The sequence below is a fragment of the Diceros bicornis genome, chromosome 37, assembly GCF_020826845.1.
Source record: "Diceros bicornis minor isolate mBicDic1 chromosome 37, mDicBic1.mat.cur, whole genome shotgun sequence".
In the NCBI taxonomy this organism is placed as follows: Eukaryota; Metazoa; Chordata; class Mammalia; order Perissodactyla; family Rhinocerotidae; genus Diceros; species Diceros bicornis.
Window position 1 is genome coordinate 20,779,509 of NC_080776.1, and position 15,650 is coordinate 20,795,158.

Genomic DNA, 15,650 nt, shown 5'->3' on the forward strand with positions numbered 1-15,650 from the left:
TCATATGATGGGATTCAAACCCAGGTTTGTTGTTTAACCTTGGTTCAAGCACCTCTTGACAAAAATTAACCTGGTCATTTTTAATTAGTTCTAATTATTAACTGTTCCTTATGCTGAGCCAGAATTCTTTAACATCTGACTTCTAGCTATGCAGGAAAAAACCAAAGCTTTCTTTTATTTGAAATTAGCAATTGAAGACAGCACTCCTGCCCCTAGTTTTGTTTTTGTTTTTTATGCAAAACATCTGCAGTTTGCAGACCATTGTTATGTATTTGGCTTCTGCACTCTTCACCACGTGGCTCCTAAGGACATGTTCCAGTTTGCGGGAATCCTAACTGCCTGTAGTTGAGTACTGGAGTCTGATCTGATGGGCTCGGATAAAAGAGGACCTCTAGCCTCCTTTACTGTGTGAGATAGACTTCTGTAAATGAAACCTAAGACTGTAATTGCTCCCCGCCCCACACATCTGTCAAGTCATTAGCTACCATTACCATTGATCCTGTTTATATGTGAAATCCTAAGATGCTTTCACTACTGCAGTACCAACTGTGGTAAGCTTGGTTTTCAGATCTGGAAGCCATACTTGATTTTGTCCCTGTTCTGTCTTTGTTAGCTTTTGGCCCATTCTTAACTATTGTCTGAACCACTTATTTGGCACTCATTCTATTCTGCCTTGTATTGCTTTGATTTTAGAAATTCATTCATTAAACATGTTAGTTTTCTGCCACTGTCTGATGCTGGACATGTAAAGATGAATTAGACCAAATTCCTACCTGCAAGGAATAGGTCTAGTCAGAGAGTATGAGGACATACCTGGGCAGAAGCTTGGCGAGCTAGTTATGTGCCACTCGGTTGCTCGGTCTGGACAGTCTCAGAGATGCTAATTGGTCCCCTGAGTCTCTGGAACACTGATTTTTCAGTCTTGATTGTATCTTGGCTCAAAAGCAGCTTCAAGCTGGGAAGAGTAGCTTCTGGAAGATAGGATGCAAATGACTTAAGTGTAGGTTCCAAAGGCAGGATAGTTGGTTAGCTCCACCCTCAAGAAATAACAGCACAAGATGAAGGTCCATCAAGGTTTCCATTTACTGTCTTAGAAGGGAGTCTGGAAGTGTGGTCCAGGGATCGCAGTAGCATTGTTTTTCTCTGACATAATTATTTTTGTTATTCTTTTTCTGTTTTCTATAGTAATTAACAGCAAAACCACTAAAAAAGAAAGGCACTTATATACTTTGCTTGGGGCTAGCAAAGTGAAAGATGCTGGGCTGACTGTGCTCCTCTTCAAGATTTAAAGGGAAGGGCCCCCAAGGATATAGTGGGGGTTGGGAGCTGAGAAGAGAGGGAAATGGTTTGAGTCCTTGGGGTATGCCCTAAAGAAGAGAGTTAAGAGCTGTCTTGGGCTTAGGCAGTAACCTGTGCGGTGTTCGCGATCGGAGACCAGAAACTGGCCGTGGTAGTAGAGCTGGGACAAGTACAAACATGTATATTTGGAGGTTCAGAAAGGGGGAGCCTGACTTAGCCTAGGGAGAGAGTAGGAAATAGAAATATTTCCTAAGAGAAAGTGGCCCCCAATCTGAGTCCTAAAGGACAAGTTAAGTAGGGGAAGAGGGGCTCTCCAGGGAGAGACCATGTGATGAGCATAACAGAGGGTTGATGTCTGGGAACTGCAAGTAGGCTGATACCACTTGAGGGAAAGGAGTTTGTTGGGACCAGGCAGGAGATGATATTGGCACATGTAGGCAGAGCAGGGGCCTTTGTACTAGGCTAAGGCCTGAGTGCGTGTACCTTACCTCCTTGGTCAGGTCCTTGGGGCCAGGCACTCTGTAGTATTTGATACACGCAGTGGGTGCTTGGTAAATGTTGTACCTGCATGCCAGACAGGCTCTTTTTGAAAAGGAAACCAAACCAACTCAAGCTTAATAAAGGGGAAAGGGTATTGTAAGCACAGATACTGGTCTCCCAGAAGTCCAGGGAGGCTGAACTAAGCCGATGAGATGGAGCATCACAGACAAAACCACTCTCCTCTCCACTCTGCTCATCTGCTCCATTGCCTTCGCCCCTGCTGGCTTTCTCTGCTTTTGCTCATTGTCTTTATTCCCTCGTGGCCCGTGGGACTGCCCCAGCTCCTGAATCTGTGTGATCGTTCATCTCCTGGATGAAGAACTGAGAGAGGAATATGCTCATCATTTTGAGCAAGGCCCTGAGGTGTAGGTTTTGGCCAGACTGGACTGCCCTTTGGTCAGGTGCCCTTCGTAGTCATGTCTTGGCCAGGGTGGAGATGGGGATGCTCATGGCACAGTGCATGATCACCTGAGTACATCCTGCCACTAGGGTGTGACGTGGGCTGAGCGGGCGCCCCGACACACAGCTAGCTCATCCCTCCTGATATCATTGAGTGATTTTTTACGTGCTGGGCAGTGGGGATTCATGGGCAAAAAAACAAAATACAAAATACTTCACAATGTGTTTCTGTATCTATATAGGGTAATCTCTGAGTTATAATTTGACCATTTCTAGGACCTTTCCTGAGAATTGCATTATTCCATTTGACTGGATAGTCATTAAAGCCAGAAAGGTGATTTCAGAGAATATCCATGATAAGTTAATGGTCCAGCTCCGGACTAACCAGCATTCTTCCTGTCTTTGTGAACTCACCTACCATTTATCTTTTTGTCGGAATCTAGAGAGCTTTAGGGGCACCTGAAAGCCTTTGGGTAATTGCACTGCTTCTAAAAGGGTAGAACCTAAAGTACACTTGACTGGACTTAGAAGGCAAGAAGACGTTCATGCCTTCTTTCAGTCGTTTCTTTTTCTTTTCATTTAACGTGATTAGACATCTTCTTGTGCTACGGTTAGGGCAGCATCTTCTTGTCCTAGGTGCTGAGATACAAAGCTTAATAAGACGGTTCTAAAGGATCCCTCCATCTAGTAGGAAAAACCAACGGCACCTTAGGCTGAGGGATAGTGTTTGCAAACAGCACAGATGTGGGTATATAGCTTGCTTTGGGAGATGGAGGGAGGGAAAGAGGATGTCAGTAGGCAGGAGTCAGATGCTAGAGGATCTTACATTTCGGTGTACTTGATCCTGCAGGATGTGCGTCAAAGGGCAAGGGACAGTTGAGAGTTTTAAGCATGGAAATTAAATGATCAAATTTGCATTTAGGAAGATCATGCTGGTGGCCGTATGGAGGGTGGAGATGATTTCTGTCAGGAAGGCCATTTAGGCATTTATTGTAATAATCGAAGTGGCAGGAGAAGAGGACCTGGACTGAAACAGTAGCAGTGGGGAAGGCTAGGAGAGATGGTTGGAAGAAGTGCAGGGAAGATAGGGAAGTTTTTAAACTTCATTTGAAATGCCAAAGCAGTTAATTAATCCAGAAACTCTTCTCATTATTGACTATTTTTGGCAAGGAAAACAATCCCTTAAACTGTTTACATCTTGCTTCTTTGCGCTGCCTGTTAGAAACTGGAAGACAGCGCTTTCTGGAATTGACAAGTTAGCCGCTGGGCATTTCATTTTTGTTTAATCCTCCTAATTGCCTTTCTACATTCCCTTGCCCTTCTCTCATCTCAAGTGCGTCTCATTGCCTGTATTTTGAGTGACTTCGGGTTGGTTACGTGGTGTTTGTTTGACCCGGTAGCTTTGTTAGGTAAGCAAGAATCAGCTCAGTCATGGGATAACGTTGTTTTGCCTTCCCATTCAGATTGAAAGATGATGACAGTGGGGACCATGATCAGAATGAAGAAAACAGCACACAGAAAGATGGTGAGAAGGAAAAAACGGAACGAGACAAGAGTCAGGGCAGCAGCAAGAGGAAGGTGGGTTTTGTGCTGCTCAGGTGTAGTTGCCTTTGAACTTGAGACTTGGTTATCTTGTGGAATCTGTTTGTTTATCTGGAAGATACCTGATTATCTTGATGGCACCCTGGTTTAGAATATCTGATTTTGCTCTCAGAAAGAGATTGTTGAATCACTGGAGTTCATTTTGGGACTTAGAACTTTTCCCTTGCCACAGGATCTTGAGAGATGCTGCCTTGCTTTCCAGCATTCTCCTAGCCTGAGGTGGGGGGATTAACCCTGGAGTGTAACAAAGCCATTAGTTGCTTCATAAGCTGCTGCTGGGTATTTCAAATCCTGCACATCCCTTGACATTTTAGACTCTTCAGTCAGTAATAGTCTGAGCTGAAGAAGACTTGGAAAAGAGAAAATTTAGAGAATAAGAGATAGATGGATCAACTTCTTTCTTGAAATATCAAAGAAGTCATTAATTCATTTATTCCACAATATTGAGTACCCTCTAAATGCAAGCAATTTAGGTACGAAGAGGACACAAAGGTGAATGATAGTATGGATCAAGGAGCTTACACGTACTAGTGGCACTAATAATCGTAGCTGACATTTATTGAGCTCTCACTGTGTGCCAGGCACTCTGCTAAGCACTTTACATCTATTAAGTGATTGATCCTCTCGGCAACCCTGTGAGAGGGTTATTATTTCCCCCATTTTGCAGATAAGCGGCTGAGGGACAAATAGGTTAAGCCACTTGCTCAAGGCCACTAGCCAGTGAGTGATAGTGTCACAGAGGAGGCAGTACTTGGCCTGGGAATATGTTGAGATAAGATACAAACATAAATACCTGTGACAGGAGGTAGAAAGTTAGAGAAGCCATTAGAACACAGATAAAATGTTATAGGAACTTAGAATCAGTTAACTGCTAAAGATGTTTACTGTGTAAGCGGAATCTCAGGCACATTGCAGATAATTGACGATATGTCCTTTTTAATTGTGGAGGTGGTAAGGAGGGAGACTGTAACGTGTATTCTCAGTCTCAGAGCACGTGGAAAATGCCCAGGTTAACACACGTTCTTTAATTCACAGGCTGTTGTCCCTGGACCAGCAGAGCATCCCCTGCAGTACAACTACACTTTTTGGTACTCCAGGAGAACCCCCGGCCGTCCCACCAGCTCACAGAGCTACGAACAGAATATCAAACAGATCGGCACCTTTGCCTCTGTGAGTACTTAGTGGTTTAATGTAGTGAGCCTTGGTAGTACATTCATGCCTGCGTTTATATCATTGTGTTTGTTTACCTTCTTGGTAACCTATTTAGGATTCTGGTTTCGTTGGTCGACTGAGCTGAGTCCCTGAGGCCAGATTTGTTCATTCTTAGATTTCTCATTAGACATTCATAGGTAACATACATCGGTAGTAACAAGTATGTGAATTGTGGAATTCAATAGAAGGCAACAATACAAAATTACAGGTTAGTTTGTTTAGTAGATATTTTTTTTTTTTTTGGTGAGGAAATCAGCCCTGAGCTAACATCCGCCAATTCTCCTCTTTTTTTTTTTTTTTTTTGCTGAGGAAGACGGCCCTGGGCTAACATCTGTGCCTATCTTCCTCCACTTTATATGGGACGCCGCCACAGCATGGCTTACCAAGCAGTGCGTCGGTGCGCGCCCGGGATCCGAACCAGCGAACCCCGGGCCGCCGCAGCGGAGCGCGCGCACTTAACCGCCTGCGCCACCGGGCTGGCCCTGTTTAGTAGATATTTATTGAGTTCTTACTATGCGCAAAGTGTCATGGGAGATACAAAATTTTATAGTACATGAGTTTTATAGTTCTCATGAAGCTTGACAGTAAAGTCGAAAGTAGAGTTTAAAAGTTTCTTTTGTATTTAAGAACCTCCCATTAGAGTTTTGAATATGTTAGTGGTTATGCATAAAATAGCATCTTTTTCCTGTGTTCAGAAAGAAAATGAAATCTCTGATCATTGTTTCTGTGGGTACTGTCAGTAGAGAGAGCCCAGGCTGTGTCTGAGCTCCTTCACAGGCAGGTAGGTCTGTGTTCCCTGAGAAGCTGTCTGCAACTAAAACCAGTCCTGCTCTACAAAGATTATTATGCACTGTATGTGTGCTGTACCTTCGATCTCCAGGCAGAATCAAATGCAAGATTTGTTATTTTCTTGAAATGTGAGGTGTTTGTCCTGTTTAAAATGCAGACACTGGAAAAGGAAACTATAATAGACATTAAACATTAATACTAAATTAGTACAGAGGAAGGACAGGGTAATAGGCACTTTGAGTGATTTCCTTCGATTGTTCGGGTAGCCCTGTGAGGTCAGTGATGTTATCCATAATTTATAAATGAGGAAAGTGAGACTTGGGTTAAGTATCTGTTCTAAAGTCTCAAGTCAGTCGTAATTCACTTGATTCAGTGGAGCAACCAGTATTGCAACTCTGGAATAAAAGCCACATTCCAAAGCCCATATTATGTCACTCTTCTGATACACCAGAATGCATGCTGAGAGGCTCCAGTTTAAGAGATGTTTGCTTATTAGACAGACTATATTTATTTATCCATTTATTTTTAATCTGATTACTATGCTGAGTTGATGTAATTTCAGCCAGAAGCAAAGATGTTGTTTTAGTTGGCCTGTGGCCCCTTATCACTGGTAAAGTTAGGCTTTTTTTTTTTTTTATTTACTTATTTTCCCCCAAAGCCCCAGTACATAGTTGTATGTCATAGCTGCACATCCTTCTAGTTGCTGTATGTGGGATGCGGCCCCAGCATGGCCGGAGAAGCAGTGAGTCGGAGCACGCCCGGGATCCGAACCCGGGCCGCCAGCAGCGGAGCGCGTGCACTTAACCGCTAAGCCACGGGGCCGGCCCGAGGCTTTTTTGAAATATTAAAGATAGCTTTTACACTGGTGCTTATTGGGTTCAAGAAATGTTTGTTGAATGAATTCAAGGCACCAATAGGGTTCTAAAATGAATTAAGCCCCTGCCCTTATTTGCCCTGGGGAAATAAGACCTGCTCTGGGATTTCTAATGCAGGGAAACAGTGAGAAGTGCTGCAGGGAAGGCATGGCCATGGTGCTCCTGGAGTGCAGAGGAAAAAAGGAATTCCTTCCAGCGTGGGGAAAGCCTCTTTGGAGGAGATGGGCTTAAGACTGAATTTAAAGAATTTGAATATATAATAAGAAAACAAAGGAATTCTTGGCAAAGGGAACAACAGAATTAAAATTTTGACCACATACGTGTATTCCTAACCTTCCTGAACCCATCACAAACATGTTGATTCCTGCTATGTGAGGCTAGACAGCACAGGTGAAGTGGCAGACATTGTGTGACGGGCAACTGGTTAAGCACTTGGAGGATCGGAGAAGAAACTGAACTGGGTAGTTTTCATTAAGGATTCTGTTCCATTATTTTGGGATAATTATGAATATTTTTGGCATTTTTCCTTCCCTCTTAAGGAAAGCATATATGAATTTACCCAACGTGTGCAAAGAGAGTTTTTGTTTTCTTTTGACATGTATGTTGGATAGAGTTTATCATCCGCATCACCTTGGGTTAACGCTTCTTCAGGACTCACTGGACATGTGACAGAGTTTGTAAAATCTGGTGTCGTGTAATTTAAGGCATTAGGAAATGGCTTACAGTATTAAATTCCTCATAGAGAAATGATTACATTGTGAAACCTTTTATCAAATCCAAACCACTATTTCCCAGTGCTCCTTAATCCTCATATTTGACATTTAAGAGTTCTTGAGATCAGGGTGACTAAGAAGACAGTGTCGTGAAATGGAAAGAGCGTTGGACTTGGGGATCTCAAGGCTCGTCTATTCTGGTGCTTGGCTTTGTGGGCCAGGGCAAGTTCTGAAACCATTTTCTCAACTATAAAATGAGGAAGGGAGTTGAGATGTTTTCTGAGGTCGTTTCTGCACCTGATATTCTGAGTCTGAACGTTTCTTTTATTTTTTGGTTTCAATTAGGACTTTCAAAAACCAAAATTGCCTAGAGAGAAGGAAAAAAATCTTTTCAAAGTTTAGTAATATTTCCTGAGCTCTTTACTTCATCTTTCATGGTTTAGATATAAGATTCTGTAGTCTGTCTATGAGATTGGAGGAGACCACTGTTAATAAAGCAGTGCTTGATTGGGGAATTGGGGATGGTGGGTGTGCTTTCTCCCCACCAACCCCTCCAGTTCCTAATTCACAGTGAGCCACAGTTTCAAGTGGGTGTACTTTGTTTCTTTCAACTGAGTTAGGGTGGGAAAAGGTTATTGCTCATTGTATACATATGACCACTAACTGTGCCACATCGCTGTATGCAGTTAAGCACAGCAGTTGCTGAGAGGGAGCACTGCAACAAAGCCCCGTTCCTGACTCCTTTGTAACATGAGACATTTCCCGTGTTTCTGTTCTGTGGAGGAACTGATGGGGCAGCCGTTTCACACAGTGTAAGGTCTTTTCTCCTTGGTTGCTGTCCAAATCTAGAAGTATGACCTGAATCTCTGCTCAGTACCCATTTTCAGCTGCACTATTACAGTGTCTTGCTGTGTATTTATTTAGAGCCTCCTCACCAGTGTGTTAGCAAATACCAACTGTTCCTTCAAACTGTTCCACATTTTCTCTTTCCTCCTAAAGTGTGCCTCTTGGCTGGCCAGTAATTTGTGGGTGTCCTCTGTGAATTACAGAGGAGCAAGGAAGGAATCTCTCCTGTCAAGGCACTAACGAAGGAAACAGGAATAGCACAATGAGTATAAACAAGCCTACATTTGATAGAGAAATAGAAATCTGGTTTTCTGACAGGATTATGAAGGAGGGACAAGGAGAAATATGAATTTTCTAGCTAAGAAGAGGGACTTACATGGCAAATGAGAAGCTAAGTCCTGTTTGATTTTGGAGTGTCCCGGCCTTAGCAAAGGCACCAGGGGATAGAGCAGTGGGTGTGGTCAATTCTGTCATTTGCGCTCAGTAAACTAAACAGAACTGAAATGTATTTCATTGTAGCTAATGCTGTATGTGCCAGTAAATAGTCTTTGATCAAGAAGTGATTTGGTTCTAAAAAATAGGTTCAGGCTGAGGTTCTTTAGCACTTACGATGTACCTCAAGACTAAAATTCTGTAAAGCAAGGTCTTTACAGCGTGGAAGATCATCCTGCAGCCTTTGTGGGAGGGTACTTATTGATGTGGCTTCACCACCTAAGGCTCCTGGTTGAGGATGGCAGTTCTCACCTAAAGAGTTTATTCTTGGATCAACAATATTACATTTTCCTTTTATCCACCTATACGATATGCTTGCTCTAACATGCCTTCCTTCCCACAGAATCTTCTAGATGAAAATGGATCCTCCAGAAAGTGTAGCCTGTAGCAGAGTGTCTTCCATGTTTATGCTCTTCACTTAAATAAATCGCACATTCGTTCAAAGAAAAAGACACATCCTTTATGCTCTGGGCTGTTCTCTCTGCAGGTGGAGCAGTTCTGGAGGTTTTACAGCCACATGGTACGTCCCGGGGACCTGACAGGCCACAGTGACTTCCATCTCTTCAAAGAAGGAATTAAACCCATGTGGGAGGTAAGGACTAAGGGCTTTGGACTGCTTTTCTGAGCAAGTTTTTTGTTTGTTTTTAATCCCTGCCAAGCTTAAAAGTGTTTTAAAGTCTTCTCTCAAAACTGCATCACTGGTACATCTTTGGAACTGGGACTTCTAGGAAAAGGCACCGATGCTGTTGCTTGTCTGGGTGGTTTTTAAAGATTGCTTTATCACTAAAACAGCATTATAACAACATTAAAAGGTGCTTTTTTAAAAATTACCCCTATTCCTGTGGTACTGGTTGTGTGTGTGTGTAATGTACTACTGTAGTATTCATGATTAAAGTGGGTGAAAATCAAGCTCACAGGCAGTAAGCTGAGCTTTGTGATCTCTTTGCTGTGATCCATCTTCTGTTCTGATGCCAGGGCATCAGATATCATCAGAAGACAGATATGATCACATCTCCCCCCTCACCTCCTCCATTAAAAATCTTAGACAGTTCTCTGTGGCTCACATGATCTTGCACCTCGTTTACCTTGCAGGCCTCATCTCCCACCATCTCTGACTCTTACCTTCAGTGCAGCTAGACCTTCCTCTTCGCATCTCTCTGTCTCACGGTCAGAGTTTGCACGCAGAGACGTTCTTCCCTGTGCCTGCAGAGCCCTTCACCTGCTTTACCTGGCTAAATCCTATGTCCCTTAAGACCCAGCTTAAATATTTCCTCTTCTTGAGTGTTTCTGACTGTCCTGTTCTTCTTTAACTTACTGTGCATATCTGTTAGAGCAGCACTTGTCAGACTCCTGCTGCAATTGGTTTTCTTGTCTGTCTTTTCTGCTAGACTGGATCTGGGTAGAGACTGTGGCTTCATGTCTTTGTATTTGGGACATGGTGACACTAGGTAAACTTTTAGCAAATGAAGTGAGGAATGATCTGTGTTTGAAATTTGACATCGTTTCATTTTGATTTCTAAAGTAGTTCCAGAAAAAAAGGATTATTGTTAAAGGGTCTGTTTAGCCATTTTTCATAATGGCTTGTACCAAGGATCCCCACCTTGGTCCCCCCCCCCTTCTTCTCTCCCTAGTCCTATCACCATTTTTCTTGTAAAGTTGAATAACTGGAAAGTGACATCACTTCTTAGTGTTCAAGGGATCCTTGGCATTTTACTGCCTTAATGCAAAAGAGAAAGAGCTGTGAAACCATATTTTAACTTTAATGCTTTCTCTCTTTTTACAGGATGATGCAAATAAAAATGGTGGCAAGTGGATTATTCGGCTGCGGAAGGGCTTGGCATCCCGTTGCTGGGAGAATCTCATCCTGGCCATGCTGGGGGAACAGTTCATGGTTGGGGAGGAGATCTGTGGGGCTGTGGTCTCTGTCCGGTTTCAGGTAAGCCACCCCACGGGCAGGTGTGGTTTCATGTGTTGCCTTTGCTCTCCTCACTGCCTCCGGTTTGCTTTGATGAGTCCTTCTGTTCCTCCTATAGGAGGACATTATTTCAATATGGAATAAGACTGCCAGCGACCAAGCAACCACAGCCCGAATCCGGGATACACTTCGGCGAGTGCTTAACCTACCTCCCAACACCATTATGGAATACAAAACCCACACCGACAGCATCAAGTACGTGTTGGGGGGGCTTGGGGGGGCGTATCCCAAAGCTTAGCAGCAGTAGGTCTTGGGCCCAGAGGAATATGGTCATACGGGAGACTGACTTATGGAGAAGGGACAGACCAGTCTTCCCCTCTAGTGCTTCTGGCCACTTGTAGCAGTTCTGTGCTGGCGAGGCTGTCTTTCCACCTACACTGTGGGCTGCTTTGTATCTGAGAGAGCCCTTCTGCAGAATCCCAGTTGCACTGCCTGGGCTTGCTTTATTTACACAGGCTGTCTTGTCTTTCATTTGCTAACCACTGTCTTTAAATGAAAGACAAAGCACTCATCTTTTTCTTGCTGTTTTTTAAGATACTTTCACTGGATAAGAAAGTCCTCCTCCCTGTCCACCCCACACCCCACCTTTGCATGTCTTCTTAACCTGTTAGCTTCAGTCTGTTTTCTGTGTCCTGGGAGACTGATTTCTTATCAGGAACAATGACTTGTGTATAGAGCTGAAATGGTACAGGAAGCAGAATAGTGTCTTTGTGAGAGTAGAATCTAGGGGAAGCATGAATGCCAAAGGGGAATGAGCTTTGCATCCACCTAGGACTCAGGGAGATGGAGCTGGACATCACAAATGAGAATCACTGGTGAGGGTTGCTCCTTCAGTGATTGAATGTTGTAAATAAATTCAGGTTGTTATGAAGAGGTCGTGGGAAGTGGCTGTTAGACTGTCTCAAAACTGGAGGGAGAGCTAGCCAACTGGGAGTCTGGACTTGTAGGTTTAGTTCTGTCGTTTGACTCCAATATCAACACGTGCCTTTGGCAAGTCTCTTTGCCACTCTGCTTCAATTTCCCCATCTATAAATGGGGGATAATAATACTTTACGTAACGGGGTTGTTGTGGGATTGATTTAGTCTTTGTAATTGAAGGTCCTCAGATGGAGAATGCTCTTACGGGGCCAAGTATTATTATTGCTATCATCATCATCAGTAATAATGTCATTATCATGTTATTCTTATTCAAGACTAGTAGCGAGCCCAACGGTGGTGTTGAGCAGGCAGACCATTTGGGAATCTTTTTCCCATGCATTCACAGATAATGTTGTGGGTGGAGTTGGCTTAAACTAGCTGAGTGCCAGTTTTTAACTGGGAACACTGCCACAGGAGTTGGTCCATAATCAAATGGCTGGGTGTGACTCATCGTAGCCACCAACAGTTATTAGCCAGCCATGGCCCTGGTTGCTTGCCTTAGCAGTCCTGGGTTAGCGCTATTTTTCTCCAGGCATATTGATCCTACTCTTTGTTCTGAGATGGAAGTAGTTTCTGCCCTCAGACTCAGTCCAGGCTAAAGACTTTCACACCTACTTTTCCTAGGACTCTTAATGTTCAAGGCTGCCAAATGCCCCCGGCCCATGTCCCACAAAAGCAAGCTTTTCACCTGAATAGGAAAGGGAAAGAGGTCTTTCTCAGCTCTCCCCTCTCCACTGTTCTCCCTCTCTAATACCCTGAGGCAGTTCTTCCTGACTTTTGTAGAAACATGTACAAATCCTTACCGAGTCTGGGAGAGCCTGTGGGGTTTTTGCCTTAGTCTGCTGCTCGCTGCTTTATCCAGAGGTCTGCCTAATACTCCAGCTACAGGGACCAGAAAACCCTCCTTGACACCTAGATGCTACCTTTCCTTGCGTCTCCCTCTCTTTCCCAATGTGCCAACCTTTTACACTTCCACTAGAATGCCAGGCAGGCTGGGCCCCCAAAGGCTCCTTTTTCAAAACCTCTGGAAGCCGCGGTTGAATGTGCCCTGACCCTCTCCCTCTCTGGATGGCACCATCACTGAAGCTGGCATCATCGGAGTCTCTTGTTCTGTTGGCGTGCTACCTGGAAGATCCTTCTGGACAAGAGGAATTGAAGAGCATTTTATGTTTTAAGAACAGGCTGACACGCAGCAGCTACGACAACAGCTGAGATCACTTAATAAATGGTGCTAAACTAGCTTGTCTCCTGCTCTTGCTCTTTATGGTGCATCAAAGAAGTGGCCTTTCAGACTGACTGTCACCATATGAAGGAATGGCACAGAATTCTCCATGGAGGGCCATCTGGGGAGTGCAGCCTCATTTCCATGAGTCCATTACATAGTGTCACATGGTATTTTGTTCCAGTTCTGCTGTGATCTGACATAATGAGGTGACATCTAGCTCTCAAAATGAGACCCCATTTTCTGGTACTTGAATTTTAGTTCCCATCTAGTCACGCTGATGACCGGAACAGAGTGATTCCTGATTTAGAATTTAGCTTGAAAGTCTGTTAAGGTTGGAAAGGGGGATCCTTGGCCTTTGCTTTGCTGACTTCATTTGCCTTTACTTCAAAGAAATCTCTTGCTTGGAGCTAAAGCCCTCCTTCCGTCTGTGTGTGGCTGTACGTCTAGAGCTTCCTTGCTTTGTGTTAACAGGGTTTTCTCACTGTGCCAAAGCTGCCCAGGCCACAAGCTCTTTGCCAGCCGTCTCCCTTCTGCTTTCCCTTTAGAGCCAAGTCATCTTCCTCTTTGAGCTAGCCCTGCTTGCCAGGTCCCAAGGTTAGCCCTTCCCTTTCTCCCAGTCCTCAGGGTTATTGTACATTAGGAACTAGGGTGGGGAAATGTCTTCATCTTGCGTGAGTTTGCTCCTTAGGATATCTGACCGTAGCACATACCAGCCCCTTCTGTGCTTTGTGGCTTGGCTTGTACGTGCTGAGGCTTGGCCCTCAGGCCCCTAACCTGCATGTAGAATTTCAGTAAGCCTCATGTTACTTTAGGTTATTTTAGGAGCTACCACCAAGATCAAAAATGAGTGATTTTTGTAGACACTAAGTCAGGTTCCATGATAGCATCTGTGAAGGTGACTGTGGGTGTAATGTGGGGTTTTCCAAAGTGGCTGTTCCATTTTGGCAGTGACATCCTGCACCTGTACCATCCTGATTGACTGCCAGTCTTCACGTGGCCTGGGATCCCACAGAACACACATTAGGACTGGTACCCTGGGCTTAACATTCTGGAGGTGTTTGTGTCATTGCTTCTTTGTTTATTGCATAACTAAAATTGGTTAAAGTACCTAGAAAATGGAAGATTCTTTGGTATGTGGAAATGCCTATTCTCTATGTTTCCAGCATTTGTCAGTTACCTTTTATAGCCCTTTCCCACTTGCCTTCTACTGTTATGTTACATGTATGGACCTTAATTTTAGCTAATATAACTGGTCCGAGGATGAGCTTGATGTCACTTTCCAGAGTAAGAGTGGATCAGAAAGCACCAAACTGACCTTGAGACCCCTCTGATCCTTGCCACATATGAACAGAAGTCAGAGCTGTTCTGCTTTGTTCTATTCTTTGTGGGTCTTCAACAGGTATGGTTTTGTTTGAGCCAAGGCACGGCTGCAGAGACTTGAGAAGTCAAGGGAAATGAAGGAAGAAAGAGCCAGCAGTGGTTCTCCCCCAAGTACTCTGGAGATTAGGGCTGCTGGAAATGGTGAGGGGAATGTCTTTAGGATTGGCTTAGATTTCTCAGTCAGGTGTGCCTCCACCTTGCTCGTTCAGTCCAGTTTCCAGTGTCCTTTTCAACTGTTTGGTCTTTCCAGCCTTCCCCTGATCACACTGCTTGTGGCCTTTCCTACGGCACTCCTGGGTGAGCTGAGAGGCAAAGGCTGCTGCACACGATGCGTGATGAGCTGCTTGGCTGCAGAGGGGCTGCCTGCCTGCTGCCTCCTACCCTTGTTTACTGCCAGCAGTTCACCCTTAAGGGTGAACAGGGCCCACCAAGAAATGGGAAACTTGTTAAATTGAGTGTCAGCTTAGGTGCCTGGCTCCTTTTAATGAGGCCAGTTGTTGCTGAGGTTTCATAGGTTTGGGTCCTTGCAAGCATCAGTTGACTCACTGAGTCCTCCATTTTGAGGAGAAATCTCATTAACACAGCCAGACTTACATCCCAGAATCATGGGACCACCAGGATAAAACTTTGGGCACAGAGCCATATGAAGCAGCAATGTCTTTTGTGAGGAAATTCCTCTTTGGAAGAGCCCCATTGAGTCCGTTTGTGCCTCTGGCCTGGGATGGACAAGGGGAAGACAGGGCCAGCTTCACTCAGTGGGCCACAGTCTTGGGGAGACTGACCAGACCCCTCTGCAGAGAAAGTTGAGGGTAGGTAACTTTTCTTTATTCTAGAGGAGATACTGGTCAAATTGTGGGGACCTTCCTTTACCACGTCCATATTTCATTTTATTTAAACATTGAACTTTGTAGGCAAGGACCGGCCATCTCTTCTGTCATGGCTAAATCATAGCCTGGTGGCACTGGGTCACCAGCATAATTGCTGGTCTGGCTTTGGGCTTTTGAAATGTTCTCCCACACTGATGTTCAAAGTAAAGAGAGCCCAGACTAGCAGGAGCTGAGCTCGTGCATGAGCCCTGAGGGCCGGCTGAGTGCAGGGCTGTGAAACAGGCTTTGGACAGGGGTGGGGGCAAATACAGAGTTTCATGGGTATGAGAGCTCTGCTCTCAGAATTTGCTTTCTGATAAGTGAGCTAGGACAAGAGTGGTCTTTAAGACTCTTTGTTACTCTGTCATTTGAATCTGTTTCAGAATCCCCTGTAGGCTATTTTCATCTCTGGATAATTTTTATTATTTTTAGAAATTCCATTCATATGACACTTTTAACATTTTACTTGTTCTTTCTTTACCTTTAATAAAAGCAAGTTTTAATATTACCTAATATGCC

At 44.2% G+C, this 15,650-nt stretch overlaps 1 protein-coding gene across 5 annotated transcripts in view; it reads left to right on the forward strand.

The window, feature by feature from the left end:
* The window catches only part of EIF4E2 (eukaryotic translation initiation factor 4E family member 2), a 29,811-nt gene that overhangs the window by 1,696 nt on the left and 12,465 nt on the right, over window positions 1–15,650 (forward strand). For 4 of the 5 annotated variants that reach the window (XM_058533230.1, XM_058533232.1, XM_058533233.1 and 1 more), the window contains exons 2-6: window positions 3,702–3,816; window positions 4,876–5,010; window positions 9,255–9,359; window positions 10,551–10,703; window positions 10,801–10,937. In XM_058533230.1, coding sequence (XP_058389213.1) covers window positions 3,702–3,816; window positions 4,876–5,010; window positions 9,255–9,359; window positions 10,551–10,703; window positions 10,801–10,937 — 645 coding nt within the window. Of the gene's footprint in view, window positions 1–3,701; window positions 3,817–4,875; window positions 5,011–9,254; window positions 9,360–10,550; window positions 10,704–10,800; window positions 10,938–12,639; window positions 12,900–15,650 lie in introns of those variants that run through there. The other variant, XM_058533231.1, reaches the window with a different exon arrangement.